Source organism: Myotis daubentonii, chromosome 4 (assembly GCF_963259705.1).
Source record: "Myotis daubentonii chromosome 4, mMyoDau2.1, whole genome shotgun sequence".
Classification (NCBI taxonomy): domain Eukaryota; kingdom Metazoa; phylum Chordata; class Mammalia; order Chiroptera; family Vespertilionidae; genus Myotis; species Myotis daubentonii.
Window position 1 is genome coordinate 79,571,568 of NC_081843.1, and position 24,928 is coordinate 79,596,495.

Here is a 24,928-nt window from a genome sequence, read left to right on the forward strand (position 1 = left end):
AAGACACCTTAGAGATGACCTAGTCCAGGGGTCACAGGTTCAGATGCACGTAATATAAATCAAAGCAGTGGACCAGCTGGGGACAGTAGTACCTACCACTCCCATTTTCAAGGGACAGATTCTATTCGGTTTCAGCAGACAGCTGCCATGTAAACATATGGGCCAGTGTGGGTTCAGCGTGGCTCAGTGATTGAGCATCAGTCCATGAACCAGGAGGTTCTGGGTTTGATCCCAAGTCAGGGCACATGCCCGAGTTGTGGGCTCGATCCCCAGTGTGGGGCATGCAGGAGGCAACCAATGAATGATTCTCTCATAACTGATGTTTCTTTTTCTCTCCCCCTCTCTCAAATCAATAAAAATATATTTTAAAAGGTTGGTGTGGGTCAGTGGTTGAGCATCGACTCATGATTTAAGAGGTCCCAATTCCTGGTCATGGCACATGCAATCAATGTTTCTCTCTCATTATCCCTCTCCCTTCCTCTCTCTAAAAAATCAATAAAAATGTATTTTTAAAAATGGGCCAGTGTTGCCTTACTTTTCCTTTCCTCCCCCCAGGAGATTCTAGAAATTTTGAAGCCAGAAATCCATGTCCAAATTTTAATTATTATACTAATTTTTAAAGATGGGCGATTCACTGAAAATATCTATGCGAGTTACATTCAACTTGTGGGCCACATGTTTTTTTACCTTTAATTCAATCCTCTTCTTTTATAGCTGGGTAAACTAAGTATACATACTTATTAGTTGTTAGGTGAAATAATTTATCTAGGTGGTTAGAGGCAAAGCCAGGATTTATTTTCAATTAACGCTAAAATATAATTATACTTTGATTCCAATAAGTCAACTTACAAAATAGGTACGGGCTTTCAAACTGAGTGATTTTTCCCTAAAAAAATGACTAAGCACGTAAGAAAATTGTTTTTTTTGTTGTTTTTTTTTTTATGTTGTGTCATAATTTAATGAAAATTGTGGGCCGGGCCTAGCAACTATTTCTTACTAAGAATGAAATATCATTTTTCTTTTTTAAAACAACATGAAACCCAACTTGCCCTTGCCAGTGTGGCTCGGTTGTGTGAGTGTCAACCCATGCACCAACAGGTCGTGGGTTCAATTTCCAGTTAACAGCATATGCTTTGGGTTGCACGTTCACTCCCTGCCTTGCACCGGGGCGCATGCAGGAGGCAACCAGTTGATGTTTCTCTCACATTGATGTCCCCCGCCCCCTCCATCCTTCCCACTCTGAAAAGCAATGGAAAAAATATCCTCTGGTGAGAATCAACTCCGCCAAAAAAACACAAAAACTTTATTGACATGTAATTCACATGCCATAAAGTTCACCTATGGAAAGTGTACAATTCCTTTTTTTTTTTTTTTACCTTTTTATTTATTAAAAACCATTGGGGTTTATGCAATGGCCGAAAACTTGATCCTCCTCCTTGGCAATGAGCAAATCCTCGGGCTTTGTTGGAATGTATCACGCCTCTTGTAGCTATTGACGTACTATATTCCCTGAGTAAAGAGCGGGTCTAAAAAAGAAAGGATGTGAAAGAAAGAAAATATGAGATTTATAAAATAGTACTAATGGTATTTCTGACACCAAAAAAGGACTAACCATATTTAGCCTTTTTCAACATCATTGCAGGCCTAAAAATAATATGCTACAAGATTATTTAAGACAAATCCAACTAAGAAATAACACTCAAATGCTATGTGTAAACTCTGATTGGATCTTGGATGAGAATGGGAAAAATGACTTTAAGTACATTTTTCAGACAACTGGGGAAATCAAAATAAGGACAGTATGTTAATTTTCTAAGGTGGGAGGCTATTATGCTTGTTTGTAACAGAGTAATGTTATTATGGATGCTTAAGTATTAAGTATCATGATGTTTACAATTACTTTCCAATTATTCAGCTAAAATAAGTCTGTAAATACACAGAGGTTAAGCAAATGTAGCAAAATGTGAAAAACTGGTAAGCAACAGTTAAAGGTACACAGATACTCACTGTACTATTCTTTCCATTTGTCTATAGATTGGAAAATTTCAAAATAAAAAAGTATAAAAAATTAAGCAAATACAATTGCTGAATAATGAAACTAAATATGATACACTATATAAAAAATGTTTTTATTTTATCTTTCCTACTTTTAAAATTATTAATGCTATTTCAACATTTAAAACACAGAGAAAAAAAAATAAAATAAAATAAAAAAAAAATAAAACACAGAGAAATATTAACATATCAAAACAGTGTTGCCCTGGTCGGTTTGGCACAGTGGATAGAGCGTCGGCCTGCAGACTAAAGGGTCCTGGGTTAGATTCTGACCAGGGGCACATGCCTGGGTTGTGGGCCCGGCCTCCGATCAATGATTCTCTCTCATCATTGATGTTCCTATCTCTCTCTCCTCCCTTCTTCTCTGAAATCAATAAAAATATATTTAAAAACAAAAACAAAAATTGGGTGTGGAGAGAGCAGAGCGCCTGAAGAATGGCTCCTCTGTGTATAACACATCCAACAGCAACTTGGGCTTACTCCTCACGGGTGGCAGGATGCTATGGCCTTCCTGTGACATTACGCCCTATACATTAAAAAAACAACAAAAACAAAAACAAAACAAAACACCAAAAAACAGTGTTAACCAGGTTGCAGGTTTGATCCCCAATGTGGGGCATGCATGCAGGGGGCAGCCGATCAATTGTTCTTTCTCATCATTGATGTTTCTGTCTTCTCTCCCTCTCCCTTCCTCTCTGAAATCAATAAAGATATATGTTTTTAAAAAGTTAAGAAAAAAGTGCAAATTTTATAGTGAATAATTTCAATTTATAAAAAGGAAACCATTAAAAAACTAGCAGAAAGTATAGAAAGTAGTTATTTTCCTTCTATCCACTTTTCAATGGTTGTCAAAACTTCTATATATTAATTTTATAACCAGAAAACAACTTTAGAAAAAAATTAAGTGTTATTTTATCATCGGGAAAATCAAGTTAACTGCTGAAGCTTCATTACAAACACTGAGTTGGATGAATTAATTTTCTCATAGCTATATAAGTCACGTCAAATAATTAAGAGTAAAATTTTTTCTCAATTCTGAGGAAATAATAAAAAACAAAAACATTTAAGTCAAATGGTCTTACATTCCAGTCACCACTGATGATATCTGCAAAACTCAGAAACTCACTGGCTCTCACAAGATCATCTACTTCCATGAAGAAATCTACGTAGTTTTGGTGAAGATATAAATTAAATAACTCTCCTGGCATGTGTGATATTTCTACCACTTCCTATAATATAAAAAAAGCACACGTACATAATTTTGGTAAAAAGGCAGTGGTCAAATATATATGCCCACAAATGTAAATAATGTATGTCTTGTAAGTAGTACTTAGTGTTACTAAAGATTTTACACTTTACCTCAGGATGAACAAGTAATGTATCCCGTTCATACTCTGATAAATGGGAGGGCAATCGAGGGGAGTCTACTTCTGTTACAGATGCTCCTATAAAAAATTTCCAGATTAAAAAAACATCTTTATAATTATATAGCACCTCTTATTTTAAAGTTTTCAACACTTTAGGTACATAATTGCAAAAATACTAATTGAACTGTTAAAAATAACTGGAAGCTTATGAGTTGCCTCGCTATTAAAAAAATGTAGAATTCTGATATCTAGATTATGGCATTTCTAGAATTAAAGCACTCCACATTTCACCTTTCCAGCTCTGAGTTGCTTTCTTCTTTTTATTCTCATCTCAATATAGAGGACTTTACAGCTTATTTACTATTTGGCAGATGATACTCTCTGCATGAGAGAAGAAGAAACCCCATTCCCTAATACAGAAGGTTATAAAAGAGTGTCGAGGAGGAAAAGAGTGGAAGGAAAAGAATCAGTGAATGGCCACTAGGCTCCAGAGGCCAGAGGAGCCAGAGACAGAGTGTCTTCATTTCCACCTAAGTGATGCCTGTTTCATTTTCCTCAGGTGGCACGGAGGTTTCCATTTAGAAATCCCAATTTTTGATAAGAACGATTGCTAGAAAGCAGGCGTAAGAGGCATTCACAGAGTTTTATAGGAAGATAAAAAAACAGTAGTTTGAAACAACAGGGTTTTTGGCAACCGGAAAACAGTCTCAAATAGTAACAGGAGTGATAGCATGAGGTTTCAGTGAATTATTTGCAACATTTTACAATTTACGGTTATTTGCAGCTATTTTACAAGAGATTTGGAAAACAGAGAATGTTGAGGATACTGTACACATAAGACATTTTTATTGTTCATCATGAACTATTTTTTGTTATATAAAACTATTGTAAACTATAGCAATGATTTTTCTTTTAAAAATCTGTGTAAATGTTTTATAAAAATTGCACCAGATAGATTTAAAAAAATAAAAAAGAATAAATCTCCACTGGCTGGTGTGGCTGTTGGTTGAACATCATCCCATGCACCGAGAGGTCACTGGTTCGATTCCCTGTCACGGCACAGGTCCAGATTGTGGGCTCGATCCCTGGTGGGAGGCATGCAAGAGGTGGCTGATAGGTGTTTTCTGTCTCTGTTCTGTCCCTTCCCCTCTCTCTAAAATCAATACAGCCCGGTTAGAGTGGCTCAGTGCTTGAACGGTGACCTATGAACCAGGAGGTCACAGTTTGATTCTTGGTCAGGGCACAATGACCAGGTTACGGGCTTGATCCCCAGTAGGGGGCGTGCAGGAGGCAGCCAATCAATGATTCTCATCACTGATGTTTCTATCTCTCTCTCTCCCCCCCTCCCTCGCCCTTCCTCTCTGAAATCAATATAAAATACATATATTTAAAATCAATATAAACATTAAAAAAAATCTTAATTTTCTTCCTTTAGGATCATAGACTGAAAACTGATATTTTCCACATAAAAGAATAGGAATTTGGGATTTTATTGAAAGAAGAGACAATTAGAGATGGGTAATGGGGGTAAAGAGGCTGAGAAGCAGCCATTAAAGACAAAAGAGGGTAAATAATTATTAAAAAAAAAAAAAAAAGAAGAGGGAAAGGAAGAACATTTCTGGTTGGGGACAAAACTGCTAGTGAAGGGACCAGAGAAATGTAAGAGAATCCAAAGAAACCTGAAGCTACCTAGCAATTTGCTTAGGGCCCTGGTGGCCAGAGTTCAGTGCTAAGAGGACTTGGGCAACCAACACTTGCCACTAAATGTCTAGATGGACTGATGTCTTACTTTCAGTAAACTGTAATTTTAAAGACTTACGGACATTAATATGGCCTGGAGTACTTCGTTTTTGTGTTTAATCCCACTCATATTCCAAAAATACTCTATCTGGATAAATACCTTTTCCTGCATAGGCCTTGCCAAACAGCATCTGATCTAGTCCTAGTTCTTTGTTATAAAAGAACCAAACACATGATATTTAAAATTTTTTGGTATTTTACTTCAGTTGTAAGAATAATACCTAACAAACTTTTAAAAATGTGTAAGTTTTCTTACTTTTGCAATATAGTATTTTCCCCAGAGCTCTGAAGAGAAAGAGAGAAACATCTTTTCCACCAATAGCTTGGACCTCTTGATTTTCAAAAACCTTATCAGATTTTTTTCTTCGTCTTGATTTTGACAGCACAGCATCTGATTTTAATGAAGACATTCCTTTTTTCCTTGGGCATGAATTGTTTCTTCCTAAATAAGATACACCCAAGTGACAATATTTAAAATAAAAATAAAATATGAAAGCTAAAATTGAGAACACTTAAGATACAGTTATACTAAGTACTAGAGGCCCGGTGCACAAAAATTTGTGCACTGGGGGAGGGGTTGGAGAGGGGGTCCCTCAGCCCTGCCTGTGCCCTCTCGCAGTCTGGTACCCCTTGGGAGATAACGACCTGCTGGCTTAGGCCTGCTCCTGGGTGGCAGAGGGCAGGCCCAATCCCTAGGTGCAGCCCCTGGTCAGGCTCAGAGCAGGACCGATTGGGGAGTTGGGGCGCCGCCCCCTGTCATGCACAGAGCAGGGCAGATTGGGAGGTTGCGATGCCACCCTCAGTCACACTCAAGGCAGGGTCGATGGGGAGGTTGTGGCGCCACCCCGTCATGCACAGAGCAGGGCCAATCAGGGGGTTGGGGAGCTCCCCCCTGTAATGCACAGGGCAGGGCCGATCAGGGGGTTGAGGAGCTCCCCGCTGTCACTCACAGAGTAGGGCTGATAGGGGAGTTGGGGCATCGCCCCGTCACACTCTGGGCAGGGCGGATCAGGGGGTTGGGGCGCCGCCCTCTATCACCCACAGAGCAGGGCCGATCAGGTGGTTGGGGCGCCGCCACTCTCACACTCAGGGCAGGGCCGATGGGGAGGTTATGGCTCTACCCCGTCACACACAGAGCAGGGCCCGTGGAGGGGGGGGGGGTTGGGGCACTGCACCCTGTCACACACAGAGACGCAGGGCGATCAGGGGGTTTGGGCGCTGCCCCCTGTCATGCTGATCCCAGTGCTGGGAGGCCTCTCAGCTCCGCTGATCCTGGTGCTGGGAGGCATATTACCCTTTTACTATATAGGATAGAGGCCTGGTGCACAGGTGGGGGCCGGCTGGTTTGCCCTGAAGGGTGTCCTGGATCAGGGTGGAGGTCCCCACTGGGGTGCCTGGCCAGCCTGGGTGAGGGGATGATGGCTGTTTGCAGCTGGTCACACACCCTTCAGGGTGGGGGTCCCCACTGGGGTGCCTGGCCAGTCTGGGTTAGGGGCTGAGGGCTGTTTGCAGGCTGACTGAAGCTCCCAACTGCTCTTTTTCGTTTTTTGTTTTTTTTATTCTGGGCCAGCTTTAGCTCTGGTTCCAGCTCTGAGGCCTCTGCTGCTGAAAGAAGGTATCTGGTTTGTTTGCGTTCTATAATCGAAACTCTGTATTAACTCCAGCTCTGAGATCCCGGGCTAGCTGAAAGCAGGTTTCTGGGGTTTTGTTTAGCTTCTATATTTGTTACAATGTTCAAACTGCAGGCTCAGAGGCAGGCAAGGAGGCAGGGAACGTTGGAGTCCTCCGTCACTGAAGCAAGCATGCCCCATGTTAGTTTCAAGCTGCCTGGCTGCCGGCCACCATCTTTGCTGGCAGTTAATTTGCATATCTCGCTGATTAGCCAATGGGAAGGGTAGCGGTTGTACGCCAATTACCATGTTTCTCTTTTATTAGATAGGATTCTAATTAAGAAATATTTTTCTAATAAACAATAATTATAAAATATCTGAACTGAGTCAGAGTCCTCTTTGAGTTACTAAACTATTAAAACAGATTAAATGTCATCTAAAGTATTTCATGACACATTTCAAATTTTCAGGTACACAGATGACACATCCTATATAATAAAAGTGTAATATGCAAATTGACTGAACGGCAGAACAACGGGTCAGTGTGGGGGGGAGGGGACCCGGCAAGCAGGTGTCACCAGGCCAGCCAAGGCGCATGCCAGCAGGCAGAGGGAAGGGACAGCGATGGGATGGGGGGGGGGCGCGGGCAGGGGCAACCAGCAGCAGCAGGGCGATGGGGGCTGGTGTCATCCCCTGATCTCCCACCTGGTTGCCTCCCGCAGAGGGAGGCCACGGGTGGCATCAGCAGCAGGGCAATTCGGGGCAGGGCCACCCAGCACCATCCCCAGATAGGCCTGCCGGGGTTGCCTCCCGCAGAGGGAAGCCAGACTGCGGCTTACGCCCGCTTCCCCTAAGCCAGTGGTTCTCAACCTTCTGGCCCTTTAAATACAGTTCCTCATGTTGTGACCCAACCATAAAATTATTTTCATTGCTACTTCATAACTATAATGTTGCTACTGTTATGAATCGTAATGTAAATATCTAATATGCAGGATGGTCTTAGGCAACCCCTGTGAAAGGGTTGTTCAACCGCCAAAGGGGTCGCAACCCACAGGTTGAGAACCGCTGCCCTAAGCTGTCAGTTGGATATTCCCTGAGGGCTCCCAGACTGCGAGAGGGCGCAGGCTGGGCTGAGGGACCCCCCCTAGTTCACAAATTTTTGTGCACTGGGCCTCTAGTTCTTTAATATAGTCATACCCATATCACCTCGATTTCTCAGTGTTTTGTGCAAGGTACTATTCTTGGTACATAATATTTATTAACTAATTTAATCCTCATAAAAACCTTATCAGGAAAGAACTACTATTAGGAAAAGAACTACTATTATACAGATGGAAGAAATGAGGTATAAAGAACTGGCTCAAGGTTATCATTTAGTAAGTGATTTGAATCCAGGCAGCTTGGTTCTGTAATCCATGCTTGATAACTATTCTTTATTACCTCTACTGATGTGGGCAGTCTCCAATTTTGAATATGTTTGTGTTCAAATTTCACTGATAATTCTATTATTTAAAATTCAAAATATATCATTTAAGAAAAGCAGCCTGGGATAGCAGAAAGAACACAAGATATGGGTTTGAATACTAATACTGTTTCTTTCATTAGGCTGATCTGAGAATTAAATTAAAAAAATATAATTGCTAATACAGTTCCTGATCTACTAAAAAAATTAATTTTCTTCCCTTTACAATTTCAGAGCTCAGAGCAATAATGTTAAAAATGATTGTTAGGATCCCAAAGTGGCCCACTTCAGTCTTTCTAACACATAATTCCAGTAGTGAACCTAAAGACCATTTACTTTTAAGTTTCTACAGAAAGCAGAATTCTGTTTTCAGTTGTGTCAGGCTGCCTATTTTATTTCTCTACAGTTATTTTGAAAAACAAAGTTGTAAACCAGATGAACATGTTACACTTATGGGTAGAAATTAGTACTTCAGGTGGATTTTGAGAGCTCCAAAGATGGCTTTTAATTTTTTAAGGTCATTTCTGAATGTTAAGCATCAATATTTGTTCAATGTTTTCTGATAAAGACTGCGCTCAGTAAAATATGACTACTGGAGTAAAAATGTAACTCATTGCCATTAGTGGGGCTATCTCTATAATACCATAAGGCTGTGCACCCCTTTTACATATCAGTAAAGGGAAACTAATTTGTTAAACACATCATATATATATTATTATGAAAGAAGTTCAAAACTAAACCTACATGAGCACAATATTATTAAATTCATTAACAGCTGGCCATTTATTGAGCCCTTATTATGTATCAAGCACTGGAATAAATACAAGTATTACTTTGCTTACTCTTCACAGAACTTGAGAGTTTTTGATATAAAAGGTGAGGAAATAAAGGCACAGAAAGATTTAGTCACCTGTAAGATTGTCACTGCTAAGTGGCAGAGCCAAGGTTTTCACCCAGGAAGTCAAATTACCTTTTAAAGGTAAAGTCGCAAACCACATAAAGGAATTAGGTTTTGTCTCAGATGTACAGATACATATGATGACATATTCATAGGGGTCTGTGCATGCATGTATACACATACATTATGACATCGTCTCGATAAAAAAATAGTAAGTGGGAATAGGTATACATCAATTACAAGTTAAAATGTTTAGTCTGATCTAATTTCATTTCATGAACGACTCCGAGAGAGCAGTCACCTATATAACGCTGTAAGAATGTATCTTCCATAGTCACCTTTTGAAGAAGAAAACTGGAGGCTGTTGACTGCACTTCTGATGTCACCAGAGCACCCTTGACAGAGCAACTCTAGAGAAGTTTTATCAGGGACGGTAATATTTCCTCCATTCTGAAATGAGAAAATTAAAAATCGTAAATGGTTTCCTAAATAAAATAAAACACACAACCAAAAACTCCCTCTTTTTATAAATTAATGGAAGTACATTAGAATCTTTCAAATTTGAATTAAGGTGATAAAGTAGTATATTGATTATTTTTATTATTTCTTAATGTTTGATAAAATACTTAAAACTATAATTTGTAGTATGCTCATAGTAAAGAATGTAGATTTTTTTTTAAAAAGATATAAAAAAATCATAAGTAATACAACCATACAGAACTAATCACATTTAACATTTGTATGTACTATTTTCTGGTATGTGTATGTTTATATATATGTGTACATTTTGTTGTGACTGACAATTGCTTGTTTTGTTTTAGCACAGTAAATTGGAGTCAGAACAAATTTCAAACCTGTCTGATACTTAACAGTTGTGGGATATTATGCAAATTATTTGCCCCAAAGCTCAGTTTCCTTACCTGTAAAATAGAAATACTGTACCAATTTTATATGGTTATGACGAGGTTTAATAAGATACGTATGTAAACACTTTGCATAGTGACTGACACATATAAAGGGCTGAAGATATTTCTACTGTTAGCATTATCATATAAGTTTATATCTTGTTATTTTTAACTTGGCATTTAATTGTATTGTCCCATGTCACTAAATATTCTCAAAACACTAATTAATGACATAATAGCTCAACTGTGTAACTGCTTCATTATTGTTGGACTCAGTTTGTTTCTAATATTTCATTATGAAAAGTTATTTATTCAGTTAAGTGCTCTACACATACACATTATTTTATTTTATTTTTTTTTTTATTTTTTTTTTATTTTTGTTATCTCATCATGGTTTTATTTTTTTTTTAATTAAATCTTTATTGTTCAGATTATTACATTTGTTCCTTTTTTTTCCCCCCCATAACTCCCCTCCTCCCAGTTCCCGCCCCACCCTCCGCCCTCACTCCCCACCCACTGTCCTCATCCATAGGTGCACGATTTTTGTCCAGTCTCTTCCCACATCTCCCACACCCCTTTCCCCCCCAAGAATAGTCAGTCCATTCCCTTTCTATGTCCCTGATTCTATTATAATCAACAGTTCATTCTGTTCATCAGATTATTAATTCACTTGATTCTTAGATTCACTTGTTGATAGATGCATATTTGTTGTTCATAATGTGTATCTTTACCTTTTTCTTCCTCTTCCTCTTCTTAAAGGATACCTTTCAGCATTTCATATAATCCTGGTTTGGTGGTGATGAACTCCTTTAGCTTTTCCTTATCTGTGAAGCTCTTTATCTGACCTTCAATTCTGAATGATAGCTTTGCTGGATAAAGTAATCTTGGTTGTAGGTTCTTGGTATCCATCACTTTGAATATTTCTTGCCACTCCCTTCTGGCCTGCAAAGTTTCTGTTGAGAAATCAGCTGACAGTCGTATGGGTATTCCCTTGTAGGTAACTGAGTTTCTTTCTCTTGCTGTTTTTAAGATTCTCTCTTTATCTTTTGCTCTTGGCATTTTAATGATGATGTGTCTTGGTGTGGTCCTCTTTGGATTCCTTTTGTTTGGGGTTCTCCGCGCTTCTTGGACCTGTAAGTCCATTTCTTTCACCAGGTGGGGGAAGTTTTCTGTCATTATTTCTTCAAATAGGTTTTCAATATCTTGCTCTCTCTCATCTTCTGGCACCCCTATAATTCTGATGTTGGTACGCTTGAAGCTGTCCCAGAGGCTCCTTACACTATCCTCACATTTTTGGATTCTTTTTTCATTTTGCTTTTCCCGTTGGATGTTTTTTGCTTCCTCGCATTTCAAATCATTGACTTGATTCTTGCGCTCCTCTGGTCTGCTGTCGGGCGTCTGTATAATATTCGTTATTTCAGTCCGTGTATGCTTAATTTCTCGTTGGTTCCCCAATATAAGATCGAGGGTCTTATTAGTTTTCGTGTAGATCTCATTAAGTTTATCGACAGCTTCTAAACAGTTCTTGAGAGACCTTAAAAGTGTGGTTCTGAACTCTATTTCTTCCATTGACAATTTTGTCCTGTTTCTTTGTCTCCGCATTTTGTTATGCTTCCTTGGTGTACCCACATTATTTTAATATTCAAAACAACCCCTTCCTTGGAGATTTCCTACAATTCCTGTGATCCCAGCAGTGCAAAAATAAATAAATAAATAATCTTTCATGTAAGATCTAGAACCATGCTGCTAGAAATTCCATCAATTTAACATTACCATGATTTGAAAGATAGAAAAAAATGATGCATTAAAAGTGACAGATGCTTTACAACCATGTTAATATGCCTGACACTATTCAACTGTATTCTTAAAAATGGTTACAGTGGCATAGTTATAATACTATATTATATATTTGAAAATTGCCATGAGAGTAGATTTTAAATGTTCTCACCACAAAAAAAGAAATGGTAATTACATGATGTGATGGAGGTGTTAGGTAATGCTATGGTGGTAAACATTCTGCAATACATAAGTGTATCAAATCAACACATTCTACTTCTTAAACTTATGCGATGTTATATCAATTATATCTCAATAAAGCTGGAAAAATATATTTGTGATGGTAAATTTTATTATGTTTTTTACCACAATAATAAAAGTGACAACGGCTAAAAGTACAGTTGTACTGTTGATGACTAATGTACCTAGATGCCAGTTGTTTCTTGATTACAGACACAATTTAGAACACTAAAACAAAGGAAAATTGACCTAATGTGAAAGAGAAAGCTAAGTTTCAAAATAAAAACGTTAAGGAGCTTTTAAATCAGTATTTCCTATATTTTCCAAAATGACATGCCTTATAAATGTAATAAAATTGTTAATTATAAAAATATATGTCTCCAACTCCTCAAGTTTACATTATATCACTTAAGTTTGGTTTTGTATAATTAGAATGTTAGAATCAAATTAATCATTTCTTAAAGAAACTTACCTTCTTAGCTTCTATTGACACTATCCGATTAAGAAATTTCATCATAATTGTTGGTGCCACAGGGTTGAAACTGTCAAAGTTTTATACAACAAGAAAATGGTTAAATGATTAATTTAAAATACAATGTGTATGTGAACATTTTAAACAGAAATTTAATTCTTACCTAATGTTTGAGATAGCACACTCTTCTTGAATTTCTTTGGGAAACAGTAACCTTTGATTATTATCTCCACTGAGACTGTCAGAGATTATAAATATTAGAGGACATCGACCAATCTGTACATATTTCCTAAAATAACAAAATATAGCAATGTTGAAATTTAAGCCACTTACCATTTAATTTGGAATTTTAGAAAACTTCACTGAAACTCACCTTAGAACTTCATGTAAAGTATGAGAATCTCGATAAAACTGGTTAGGTAAATCCTATTGAAATTACACAATAAATACTTGTTCAGTTTTATTCCCATGTAAATTTATGTTCAGATTTATATTTACCAAGACAGGAAAAAATGCTGTCTATTCAACATACTGTAAACAGAACTTTTATAGAAAGAGAATATGAAATAGCTGATATCCTCAACAGTAATGTCCACCAACGGGAAACCCATTTTTACATTAAATTTCTTAGGGTCACTACTAGTTATAGTATTTTCACAAAGACATCATTTTCCAAATATTAATTTTGCTTTTCTACACGAAAGCCATAAAATTTTTAAAGTCCATTCACCTATAGCTACTCTATTCAAGTTCACTAAGTAGGTTATTAAGTTTCTATTATCAAGCCCTTATGTTATATTTTACCACTATTAATACTATGAAGAGTAAATGTCATTATCACAGGAGATTTACCTTGCAACTGTTTACTCTATAGGTACTGCAGATTTCAAAAGTTGTACTTACTTCAACCAGAATTATTTTCTTATCAGTTCTTAGATCATCTCCAAGCATTTGTAGTTTGTTATATTTTGTTGCTCTTAGTAGAAACTCTTTAAAAACTGTTATCTGAGACTGGTAGGGAAATATATGGAAGCTTGATTCTGAAAGGAAACATATTTAACCCTTTTATTTTCAACAATTTATATATATATACATCAATATTACACATATGTACATAATATATACATACTAGTGGCCCGGTGCACGAAATTCGTGCACATTGAAAGGGAATTAATTAGAGGAACGTAATTTGGACTATCTAATATCAATAATATGAGCGTGAGGCAGTCCGTGTTTCTGAAATTCAATGACATGAATTTTAGCTATTACTTTGCCAAATAAATGGAATTTACAGGTATCATTTAAAAGAGCATTCAGCTTAATATTAAAAACTCTGGCTACCAAGTCAGGTCTGTTTTCAACTTTTTGACAGCTTTGTAAATTGTTTGCAATATCTGCCCATTTGGGGTTGCATGTCATGGTTATGAATAAATCAGGCTTGCCATAATTCGTTACAATTGCCATAGCATCCTGATATCACTGCTGCATATTTCTGGGACTACCCTCAAAAGATGATGGAAGGCCCTAACTGGTTTGGCTCAGTGGATAGAGCGTCGGCCTGTGGACTCAAGGGTCCCAGGTTTGATTCCGGTCAAGGGCATGTCCCTTGGTTGCAGGCACATACCCGTTAGGGAGTGTGCAGGAGGCAGCTGACCGATGTTGCTCTCTCATCGATGTTTCTAACTCACTATCCCTCTTCCTTCCTCTCTATAAAAAAATTAATAAAACATATTAAAAAAGAAAAGATGACGGAAGTATTATCATTTTACCAATCGGCACATTGTCATTTTCAGATCTAGATTTGAGATAATCCATCAAGCCACTATATTTTTCAACTCTCAACTTAGATTGGTTTGATGAAATTTATCCAATTGGCCTCCATTTTTGAATATGAATCCACGATAAACTGTTGAGTTAATTTTCCTGTACTTAAAATAGGATTGAATGTCCCACACAGAGAGATGAAACCCATAATACTAACTCGTGTCCTTACATTTTGTCTAGTATTATTGTCAATTACACTGTTGTCTCTGAGTTTTAATGCAATATCTGTTCCCCAGCCTTGTTTACCATGTGGAAAAAGAATAGGATATGTCATTGCATCTAATGTAGGAAACAGGATATTGATTTGTTTCATTTTAGTGGCATTTGGATTATTGGGATCTGGTTTACAATGAATGAGCAAGTCCCTTTCAAAAGGAGGTTCTCCATCTTCGTTTCTGAGTATGACAGCAACCTCGGTTACACGGCGAGAATTATATCCACCTGGGTCACTGTTATGATCATATTTAATTGCCATTGTTACTTCTTTGGGAGCAATACCTTTTGCTGCTGCTTCAGATTGGGCTTCCTTTTCTACCTCATGTAGCATCTTGTACGATTTTGTTAATTCATTTATTTCATGCATGAGGTTGTTCATGTTGATCACGAGTCTTTCTGAGCACCCTGGTTTTCTGGCATTGTTAATCTTTTACTTGTAGCTTCAGCTGTATCCAAAGTATAGAGTTGAGCAAACTTCTGAGAAACACCATCCGAAGGATGTAAAATTCCAGTATGGTGATAAACTTGCCCGTGTATTCTAAAACAGTATGGCCCATATCCTGATGGCGATGCAATATTTGCACCCATGGAAGCAAAAGCAAAAGAACTATTTATGGAACGAATATTTTCCATGAAATCTTTACTGTCAGAATCTTCATTTGTCATTAATCTTTTTAAATATGCTGGGTAATTTGGAAAATGTATATCATTTTGACAGACTTTCCCTTTGCTACAACATTGAGTAAATTTCCCATTGGATGGTTTTTCATCAGAGAAATTTAGTGATAGGCAAAATTCACATCCAACAGTCATTCCACCACAACTATGTTCAAGAATTGCATCCTCATGTACTCCATTTGTGCTGAGAAGGCAGTTCCTACCAGTACTGGTAGAACTTGTTGATGACTGCTCTCTAGACATATTTTGTCAAAGCCACTGCCTTCTTTCAACTTCAAAGGTACGTTGGTCTTTAGACATTTTCTGTTGATGACGCTGGTGTTTTTTTGGCATCAGAGTGATGTTTTTCCAATAGCTGGTCTTCAGATACATTCGTCGCAGGCGCCACCTTCTTTCTTTCTTTTTTTTTTTTAAAATATATTTTATTGATTTTTTACAGAGAGGAAGGGAGAGGGGATAGACAGTTAGAAACATCGATGAGAGAGAAACATTGATCAGCTGCCTCCTGCACACCTCCTACTGGGGATGTGCCCGAAACCAAGGTATATGCCCTTGGCCGGAATCGAACCTGGGACCCTTCAGTCCCCAGGCCGATGCTCTATCCACTGAGCCAAACCGGTTAGGGCAGGCGCCACCTTCTTTCAAGATCAGATGCACGCTGCTCTTCAGACATTTTGTCGATAACGCCAGCATCTTTTGGCTGCAGAGCTATGTTGTATCAACAGTTGTTCTTTAGACATAGTCCCACTTCTCTACTGTCACGGTCTGAGATGCAGGTGAATGAGAGTCCTGGCTGTCAGGCCACTGAAAGCTGCCTGACCAACGAATGATTCTGGCTGATTCTGTGGGGGTGGGACTTCCTCCTCCCTGCTGTCAGTTTCCACAGTTGTGATGAGGAAGCTGGGGTGACAGAGGGAGCCACACCTTCCAAGCCGCCCTCTCTCTCGCTGTGCTCTATGTCCAGCGGCCTCCTGCTCTGCCAAGTCCTCCAAACCTCCCACTCTCCTGCTCTGCTCTCTACTGATGAAGGTCCCAGGAGCCCGCAGGCGTGGCTAGGAGGGCACTTGACACCTGCGTATGCAAATTAACCCACCATCTTTGTCAGGTTAATTTGCATACTCACTCCCGATTAGGTGGTGGGCATGGCTTGTGGGCATCGTGGAGAGACGGTCAATTTGCATCTTTCCCTTTTATTAGTATAGATACATTAATGAGTACATTTACATATGCAAGAACAGCTCACAATACTATACAGTGGGTCCTCGGGTTACCGTTGGAGATCCATTCCTACGGTGCGACTTAACACAATTTTCGCCCTAAGTTGGAACCCACCTACATAAGCACTTACATCATTCACATGAAGCACATACACAACAGTAATGAAGTGAAACAGTAAAAAAAATTTAAAAGAAAGATAACAATTCCTGACCTTTACTTGTGGTAAATAAATAATGAAAAACATAACACATATATGTATATACGTCGAAATGATGGAACATTTTTTTAAATAAATAATGGGAGATGGCTATGTAACCACAAAACGACGTACGTCAGGTCTGACATAACCCAAGGACTGTCTGTAGACTGTTTTCTTCCTTCCTTCCTCCCTTCCTTCCTCAATATATTTTATTGATTTTTTACAGAGAGGAAGGGAGAGAGAGATAGAGAGTTAGAAACGATGAGAGAGAAACATTGATCAGCTGCCTCCTGCACACCTCCCACTGGGGATGTGCCTGCAACCAAGGTACATGCCGTTGACCGGAATCAAACCTGGGACCTTTCAGTCCGCGGGCCGATGCTCTAGCCACTGAGCCAAACCGGTTATGGCTGTAGACTGTTTTCTAATTAGGCAAAACTGTTCAAATTTAAGATGGAATACTCATTTCAAAAGACAAGAGTTGCTGAAGCCGGTTTGGCTCAGTGGATAGAGCGTTGGCCTGCGGACTGGGAGGTCCCGGGTTCGATTCCGGTCAAGGGCATGTACCTGGGTTGCGGGCACATCCCCGGTGGGAGATGTGCAGGAGGCAGCTGATCGATGTTTCTCTCTCACCGATGTTTCTGACTATTTCTCTCCCTTCCTCTCTGTAAAAAATCAATAAAATATATATATTTAAAAAAAAAAAAAAAAAAAGCCGAAACCGGTTTGGCTCAGTGGATAGAGCATCGGCCTGCAGACCGAAAGGTCCCGGGTTCGATTCCGGTCAAGGGCATGTACCTGGGTTGCGGGCACATCCCCAGTAGGAGATGTGCAGGAGGCAGCTGATCGATGTTTCTCTCTCATCGATGTTTCTAACTATCTCTCTCCCTTCCTCTCTGTAAAAAAAAAAAAATCAGCCAAAACTGGTTTGGCTCAGTGGATAGAGCGTTGGCCTGCGGACTGGGAGGTCCCGGGTTCGGTTCCGGTCAAGGGCATGTACCTGGGTTGGGGGCACATCCCCGGTGGGGGATGTGCAGGAGGCAGCTGATCGATGTTTCTCTCTCATCGATGTTTCTAACTCTCTCTATCTCTCTCCCTTCCTCTCTGTGAAAAATCAATAAAATATATATTAAAAAAAATCAATAAAAAAAAAAGAAAAAAAGAAAAAAGACAAGAGTCATCATGATACCACGTGCGGGCGCGCACATACGGTGCGATTGAAACTTCGTGGCCCATGAGCAGAAGTTGGTATTTTGTGGAAGAGCCACACTCAAGGGGCCAAAGAGCCACATGTGGCTCGTGAGCCATAGTTTGCCGACCACTAGCCTAGGAGATTTCGCTACCCCTAGTTTAGTTATAGTAACAATAAGAAAAACTATGAACGTTAAAAATGATTGTGCTGGAGTATCTAAACATACATGTAAATTTATTATGTAGCACATCTTTAAATTGGTATCGTTATTTTTGGATGTTTGTCTTAAGGCCTCCTTCCCAATTCCAAAGATAATCTTTGACTTATGCTTTGATTTGATTTGATTCTCACAGGTATGATTTAAGTTCTCTCCTCTTGTTTGGAGACAAGTTCTTTTAATACATCTTTTTAAAAATATGTATATTTTTATTGATTTCAGAGAGGAAGGGAGAGGAAGATAAAAACATCAATGATGAGAGAGAATCATTGATCAGCTGCCTCCTGCATGCCCCCTACTGGGTATTGAGCCCTCAACCAAGAAAGAGATCACAGTTGGATTCCAAGTCAGGGCACATGCTGGGGTTGTGGGCACAATCCCCCGAGTGTGGGGTGTGCAGGAGCCAGCCGATCAATGATTCTCTCTCATCACTAATGTTCGTCTCTCTCTCCCTCCTCCTTCCTCTCTGAAATCATAACAATATATAAAAGGAAATACGTAAAAAGGAATCCCACCCTCCTCTAGTGGAGATGCCATTCCTTTCCTTCTCTTGAGATTACTTCTCTCTGTAAATGGGGAAGTATGGGAGAAAATGCACTCATAGTTTCATTTGATTGCTACTCTGACTTTGTAAAGCAGTTGGTAGTGGTTAGATGCCAATCTAGGAGAGGCAATATACACCTTGTTCTCAAAAACATGTACCAAAAAGGATCTTAGGAATCTTAAGGATATATACTGTTAGGAAGTTTGTTTCAAATGTCTGTTTAGCACAGACTTTTCCCAGTACTTCCATTACCTTCACAGCAAACCTTACCATAATTAAATATCTCCTTGAAGTCATCTTTTAGGAAGTCTGATAAAACTGGATTAATCCACTCTTGTACTTGAATACCAAGCTCCTTTGAAAGTATTTTTATAGTTGTTGTTTTTCCACACCCAGGAGGCCCTGTTATTAATAAAATAGATCCACCCTAAAACCAAACACAAACATAAAGAATCAGATTCACTGAAATGCTAGAATGTTTGAATTTTCTTTCTAAATATTAATTAATTCTGTAAGTATTTACTATCTAGTATAAGCAGACTATATTTCACAATAATGCTAGATGCAATAAACCAGCTTTAGATAAAATAAGATAAATTTATTTCCTGGACTTTAAGTGTAGCTTCTGGTAATGCTTCAGTTTTTGCATTTATGCCCCTCCCAAGGACTACTTTAGTAGCCAAATTAAAACAACTAAACTTCAACTAAATTAAGGAGGTAACATCTGAAACAAACATTTTTAGAGGTTACCTAAACTTATAAAATTCAATCTTAATACAGAACTCTTTGGATTATATACTTTAATATTACACAAATACTAAATATTCTAATGGGAAGACCTCAGTTTGTACATCAGATTTTTAAAGAAATGTATACTAAGAAACATATTTAGAAGATAGGACTCTAAAGAAAGACTAGAGATAATAGGTCCCAGGAATATTCCCTCAAACAGTAAATCTGATTTAAAAAATTATTTCCTTTAATTTCAACTTTGAGTTGAAGCAGTTAATGTTTCAAGTTGCCTCTAATAGAAACAAGTCCTCTTTTGAATCATGGTCTTATCTATTTGGCTTTCGTATCTAAATCTTTGGTGTAGTGTTAAAATTACACAAACAGCCCGGCCAGAGTGACTCAGTGGTTGAGCATCAACCTTGGTCAGGGCACATGCTCGGGTTGCAGGCTTAATACCCAGTGGGGGGCATGCAAGAGGCAGCTGATCATGATGTTTCTCTCTCATTGATGTTTCTCTCTTTCTATCCTTCTTCCTTCCTCTCTCTCTAAAAATCAATAAAATATTAAAATAAAATAAAATCAATAGACAAAAAAACACACCACAGAACCAGACATATTTTCTGATATGATGCAATATAAAATAACACAACTTATATTCTTACAAAACTTCGAATCCATGTATTAATCTACCATTCTATTTTTATGTTTGAGGAATTTCTAGATTAGAAAAGCTTACAACACAGAACCTAGACACAGAACCTACACAGAACCTAGAGACAGAACCTAGAGACTGAACATGGCAAAAGATCCTGGACAGAAACTGACAACAGAATCTAGAGACAGAACCTAGCGAGAGAACCTGGCTGGAGAACCTAGAGACAGAACCTGGCTACAGAACCTGGATAGAACATGGCAAGAGAACCTGACTAGAACCTGGTGACTGAACCTGGCTGGAGAACCTGGACAGAACCTGGCTGGAGAACCTAGCGAGGGAACATGGCTACAGAACCTGGCTGGAGAACCTGGCTGGAGAACCTAGCAAGAGAACATGGACACAGAACCTGGCTGGAGATCCTAACCAGAACTTCGCTGGAGATCCTGACCAGAACTTGGCTAGAGATCCTGGCTAGGCTGCTGATCAACTGAACGCTGTCTCCGTGTCATTCCTTCTTCGCCGACTCCGTCCACACCTTTGGGGACCCCTGGACCTGCTGGGGTTGGACCCCAGCATTCCTGTATGTTGTGAATGCTATCTTCTCAGACCGTTGCATAGCTTGTTGCTCTTTTCTTTCATATTTCTGCTCAGTTGTTACCTCTTCAGAAAGGCTTTTCCCTGAGCACTTTTTTATTTCTTTGTTTTTACTTATTTTCCAAGACTTATTGAGGTATAATTGACAAATAAAAATTGTATGTATTTAAAAAAAGAAAAAAAAAAAAAGAAAAGCTTACAAAGAGAGAGAGAATATTCTAGCTTGGGGGCTGAGAGTATTTGTGGTATTAGGAAGTGAAACAAAAAACATCAGTATAAATGAATGATGACTGTTTTAGGCTATATTTAGTACCAAAACTAATATGTAATTTGCCTGCTTGCTTCAATGTGAGAATATCTTATGTGCTAAATATACTAGCACCTGAATTGGTTTACTGTGCTTTATGTTGATGCCAGGACATAAGAGGGGAAAAGAGGTATGAGTACAGGGGAAAAGTCAATCTCAGATTCTTTTAGTGAGGCCAGAAGTAGTAAGGTCAGAAAGCTTTCTATAGCTAGTGATCTGGATTTATTTGAATAAATCATCATAAAAGTTTAACTTCTTAAAGCCACCTATAAGACAGAGAAACATTTGGTGTTAAATACTTAAAATATATTTTTTATTTAATTACCTGTTTTGATTGCCTTTCTAAGACTTCAGCTTTTAACCATGTTTCAACTTCTTCAATTTTCTTTTTGTGTACAGCAAGTTCATGCTAAAAATGTCAAGTTTCAAATAAAACATTTTAACTCAAGGACTTTTGGTACATTAGCACAGATTAATCTAAACATTTTAAAAGTAGCACACAACTAACATGATATAGCAATAAAAAAGGTTGACTACATTTAATTTTTCTATCATTATAAAAAAATCTGATCTTAACTGATACCATTATATAAAAATTTGGCGAAGGTTGGAGTTATACAATTTTTAAAAATTCTATAATACATTTTGGGAAGGCAATAAATAACAACAAAAATCCGATAAATTCTATGTTGGGGTTAAATTTAATCTAAGACAAATTACCAATGGTACAACTTCAGAATAATTTGACAAAATACTGAGCCTTGGGATATCTAAAAAACCTGGAAATCATTATTTTTTTCTAATTCATTTAGACTTTATGAGTAATAATCTGAAAATGCACATCCCTTTCCTTCCTGAAATAAAATTATGTTTGCATGCTATTTAGTACCTGAGATTCTGGTTTGTATTTATCCACCCATGGTTCATTTTCAGACAGACTTTCTTTTGAATTTTCTAGGCCATATATCTGTTCTGAGGAAGACAATGCTCCTCTTTTTCTAGTTGGAAATCTGCTACTTTCTAATGTGGAAGGCACGTTTTTTCTTCTATGACTTGAGTTATTCACACTTAATGATGTGGCAGTATTAGAGATGCTTCTATTCTCTGAAAAATCATCAAATGATGGATCTACCCAATCTGTTACCTGAAGAGAAAAGAAATCATGTAAATACTATTACATTTTTAGCATCTATTCCCTATAATTGAACCGCTCTGTAAAAAAAAAAAAAATTGTGTATTTGTAACATTTTTTTAAAAAGCTCACAAGTTAGCTCTTTAAATAAAACTGATTCCATATATATTTGTTATTTTTGTACTTTACAATAAGTGCAAATGCATAACTTGTCTACTTGACCATGGTAATGATGAATACTATATAAAGGTATACAGAATACAAACGTAATTTTTTATTAATGTAATCTTCCCAGGATAAAGAGTAGGCTGATTCTTTTAAAACTCATTTGTAGGGCTGAAACCTAAATATTTAAATTACCTATCAAAAAGAAGCAAAACAAAACAGAGAAATAAAATATTACTTTAACCATGTACAAAGTGAGAAGAATAATACTTCTTCCTTAACCAGGTTAACACATAACATTTCATACATCAAAATAATCCCTATTATCTTTAAGACTTTGTGAAGATAATAATCTAAGAATCCTGATACTATAAATAATTTATAATTATGACATGAATATATTCACTCTTTAAAGGGAGAGGTTTAGGAATATTATCAATAGTGGATAAAGAAATGAAAACCTCTGGGAAAATTTTCAGTCATAACTACTTGATTCCTTTCCTCCTCTTCAAAAGACTGCCACTATTACTTCAATTTTGGCCACTTTCATATATAGTCCAGAGTACATTAAAAAAGTATCTCTTATTAGTATAGTAATTCTTTTGATAGCAATTCTGATCTACATGTTAGTTATACATTTTAGTTTTATTTCTTACATACATGTGGACTCCCGTTTACTCAAGAAAAGAGGAGAAAAGGCCAAGTAACATAATTTATTTAAGATCAAAGATAAATCAGGCGTGGCCTGTATGGCTCAGTGGTTGAGCAGTGACCTATGAGCCAGGAGGTCATGGCTGAATTCCTGGTCAGGGCACGTGCCCTGGTTGCGGCTCGATCCCCAGGAGGGGGCATGCAGGAGGCAGCTGATCAATGATTCTCACCATTGATTCTCTCTCTCTCTCTCACTCTCTCTCTCTCTCCCTTTCTGAAATGAAGAAAAATGTATTTTTTTAAAAAGATAAATCAGACCAAACACTAGGAAAATAGCTATTCTGCATATGAGTATCATATTGTCTGACCTTCATCTACTCTACCTTCTAACTCTGCTGAGAACTAGCTCACTGAACCATATGATTTCTAAGAGGCAGGGCCTGTTGTTAAACTTTAATATCAACTACAACTCATATGTTTATTTTCTTCTACTGCTCTCTCATTCTAGAATGGTTAGTCTTTTCTTTGTGACTGGGATTATAATTTTTTTTCTTCAAAATTAAGGTTGTACTTTCAGTGTCCAGTTGTTTCACAACTTATTAGACTTTTTAGATCACTAATTACAACAGATACTGAGCACCATCACATTGATAGAGTAATAAATCACTGAGAACATGTACAAAAAATGTAATTATTTTTGGGCAATTATTACATGATCATTTCAGTGTAGCATACCTTTGTGGAAGATACTTTTTGTCTAAGGAAAGTTTTTGACATTATAAACTTTGATAGCTCCCATCCGTAGTGTACAACCGGCAGTACACTGAAGTATGTATAATTCACCTGGGGGGGGGGAATTTATCAATTAAGACAAACTGTAAGAAAGGTAATATATAAGATATAATCAACAGGATATTAAAGTTAAAGCTCAAGACCAGTGAAAGAGAACACAGTATAAACACAGGTGAAGCTAGTATCAAAATGCTAAAATAAAATTTAATTTTAATGACAATAACCTGTGCCAAATTATTTATGGTGTTATACGTGGAAAATATTTCATCCTGGCCAGGTAGCTCAGTTGTCACCATATGCCACAGTTGTGGGTTCGATTCCTTTCAGGGCACATATAAGAATCAACCAATGCGGAAACCGGTTTGGCTCAGTGGATAGAGCGTCGGCTTGCGGACTGAAAGGTCCCAGGTTCGATTCCGGTCAAGGGCATGTGCCTGGGTTGCGGGCACATCCCCAGTGGGGGACGTGCAGGAGGCAGCTGATCGATGTTTCTCTCTCATCGATGTTTCTAGCTCTCTATCTCTCTCCCTTCCTCTCTGTAAAAAATCAATAAAATATATTTAAAAAAAAAAAAAAAAAGAATCAACCAATGGCCCTACCGGTGTGGCTCAGTGGTTGAACCTTGACCTAAGAACCTGGATTCCCTACCAGGCACATGCCCTGGTTTGGAGAAGGAGCCCCAGTTGGGGGTGTGCAGGAGGCAGCAATCTATGATTCTTTCTCATCATTGATGTTTCTATAGCTCCCTCTCCCTTCCTCTCTGAAATCAATAAAAACATTTTTTTTAAAAGAATCAACCAATGAATGCATAAATAAGTGAAACAAGTCGATGTTTTTCTCCCTTTCTCTCTTTCTAAAAAAAAAAAAAATCAATAAAAGTATTTCATATGGGGCGGGGAGGTTGGGGGTTAATGGGGGGGATGAGGACACATTTGTAATACCTTAACTAATAATAATAATAAAAAAGTATTTCCTATGAACTCAATAATTAAACAGAAAAATCATATATGTGTGTACAGACCTTTTGTCATTAAGAAAAACTAGGCAATTTTATTTGTGCAGTTTTTATACAGAAAATGAAAATTTCCCTCATTTTAAATTACAGTTGCAGCCAAAACCGGTTTGGCTCAGTGGATAGAGCGTTGGCCTGTGGACTGAGAGGTCCCAGGTTCGATTCCAGTCAGGGGCATGTGCCTGGGTTGCGGGCACATCCCCAGTGGGAGATGT

At 38.0% G+C, this 24,928-nt stretch overlaps 1 protein-coding gene and 1 non-coding gene across 8 annotated transcripts in view; one reads left to right on the plus strand and one right to left on the minus strand.

The window, feature by feature from the left end:
* RAD17 (RAD17 checkpoint clamp loader component) overlaps positions 1-24,928 on the minus strand; it is a 33,412-nt gene that overhangs the window by 7,038 nt on the left and 1,446 nt on the right. For 6 of the 7 annotated variants that reach the window (XR_009452660.1, XM_059694402.1, XM_059694403.1 and 3 more), the window contains 13 exons: positions 23,645-23,752; positions 21,851-22,105; positions 21,287-21,370; positions 18,944-19,100; positions 13,489-13,625; positions 12,959-13,011; positions 12,749-12,874; positions 12,586-12,655; positions 9,531-9,642; positions 5,479-5,664; positions 3,415-3,500; positions 3,138-3,284; positions 1,377-1,526 (listed from right to left, as the gene is read on the minus strand). Coding sequence is in view for 6 of the 7 variants with exons in the window: in XM_059694402.1 (XP_059550385.1) it covers positions 1,377-1,526; positions 3,138-3,284; positions 3,415-3,500; positions 5,479-5,664; positions 9,531-9,642; positions 12,586-12,655; positions 12,749-12,874; positions 12,959-13,011; positions 13,489-13,625; positions 18,944-19,100; positions 21,287-21,370; positions 21,851-22,105; positions 23,645-23,686 (1,605 nt within the window). In the remaining variant the exon portion in view is untranslated. The remainder of the gene's footprint in view (positions 1-1,376; positions 1,527-3,137; positions 3,285-3,414; positions 3,501-5,478; positions 5,665-9,530; positions 9,643-12,585; positions 12,656-12,748; positions 12,875-12,958; positions 13,012-13,488; positions 13,626-18,943; positions 19,101-21,286; positions 21,371-21,850; positions 22,106-23,644; positions 23,753-24,928) is intronic. The other variant, XM_059694405.1, reaches the window with a different exon arrangement.
* Positions 2,461-2,589, plus strand: LOC132234003 (small nucleolar RNA SNORA11). The gene has a single exon (XR_009452833.1). It is a non-coding gene; the product is annotated as a small nucleolar RNA SNORA11 (small nucleolar RNA).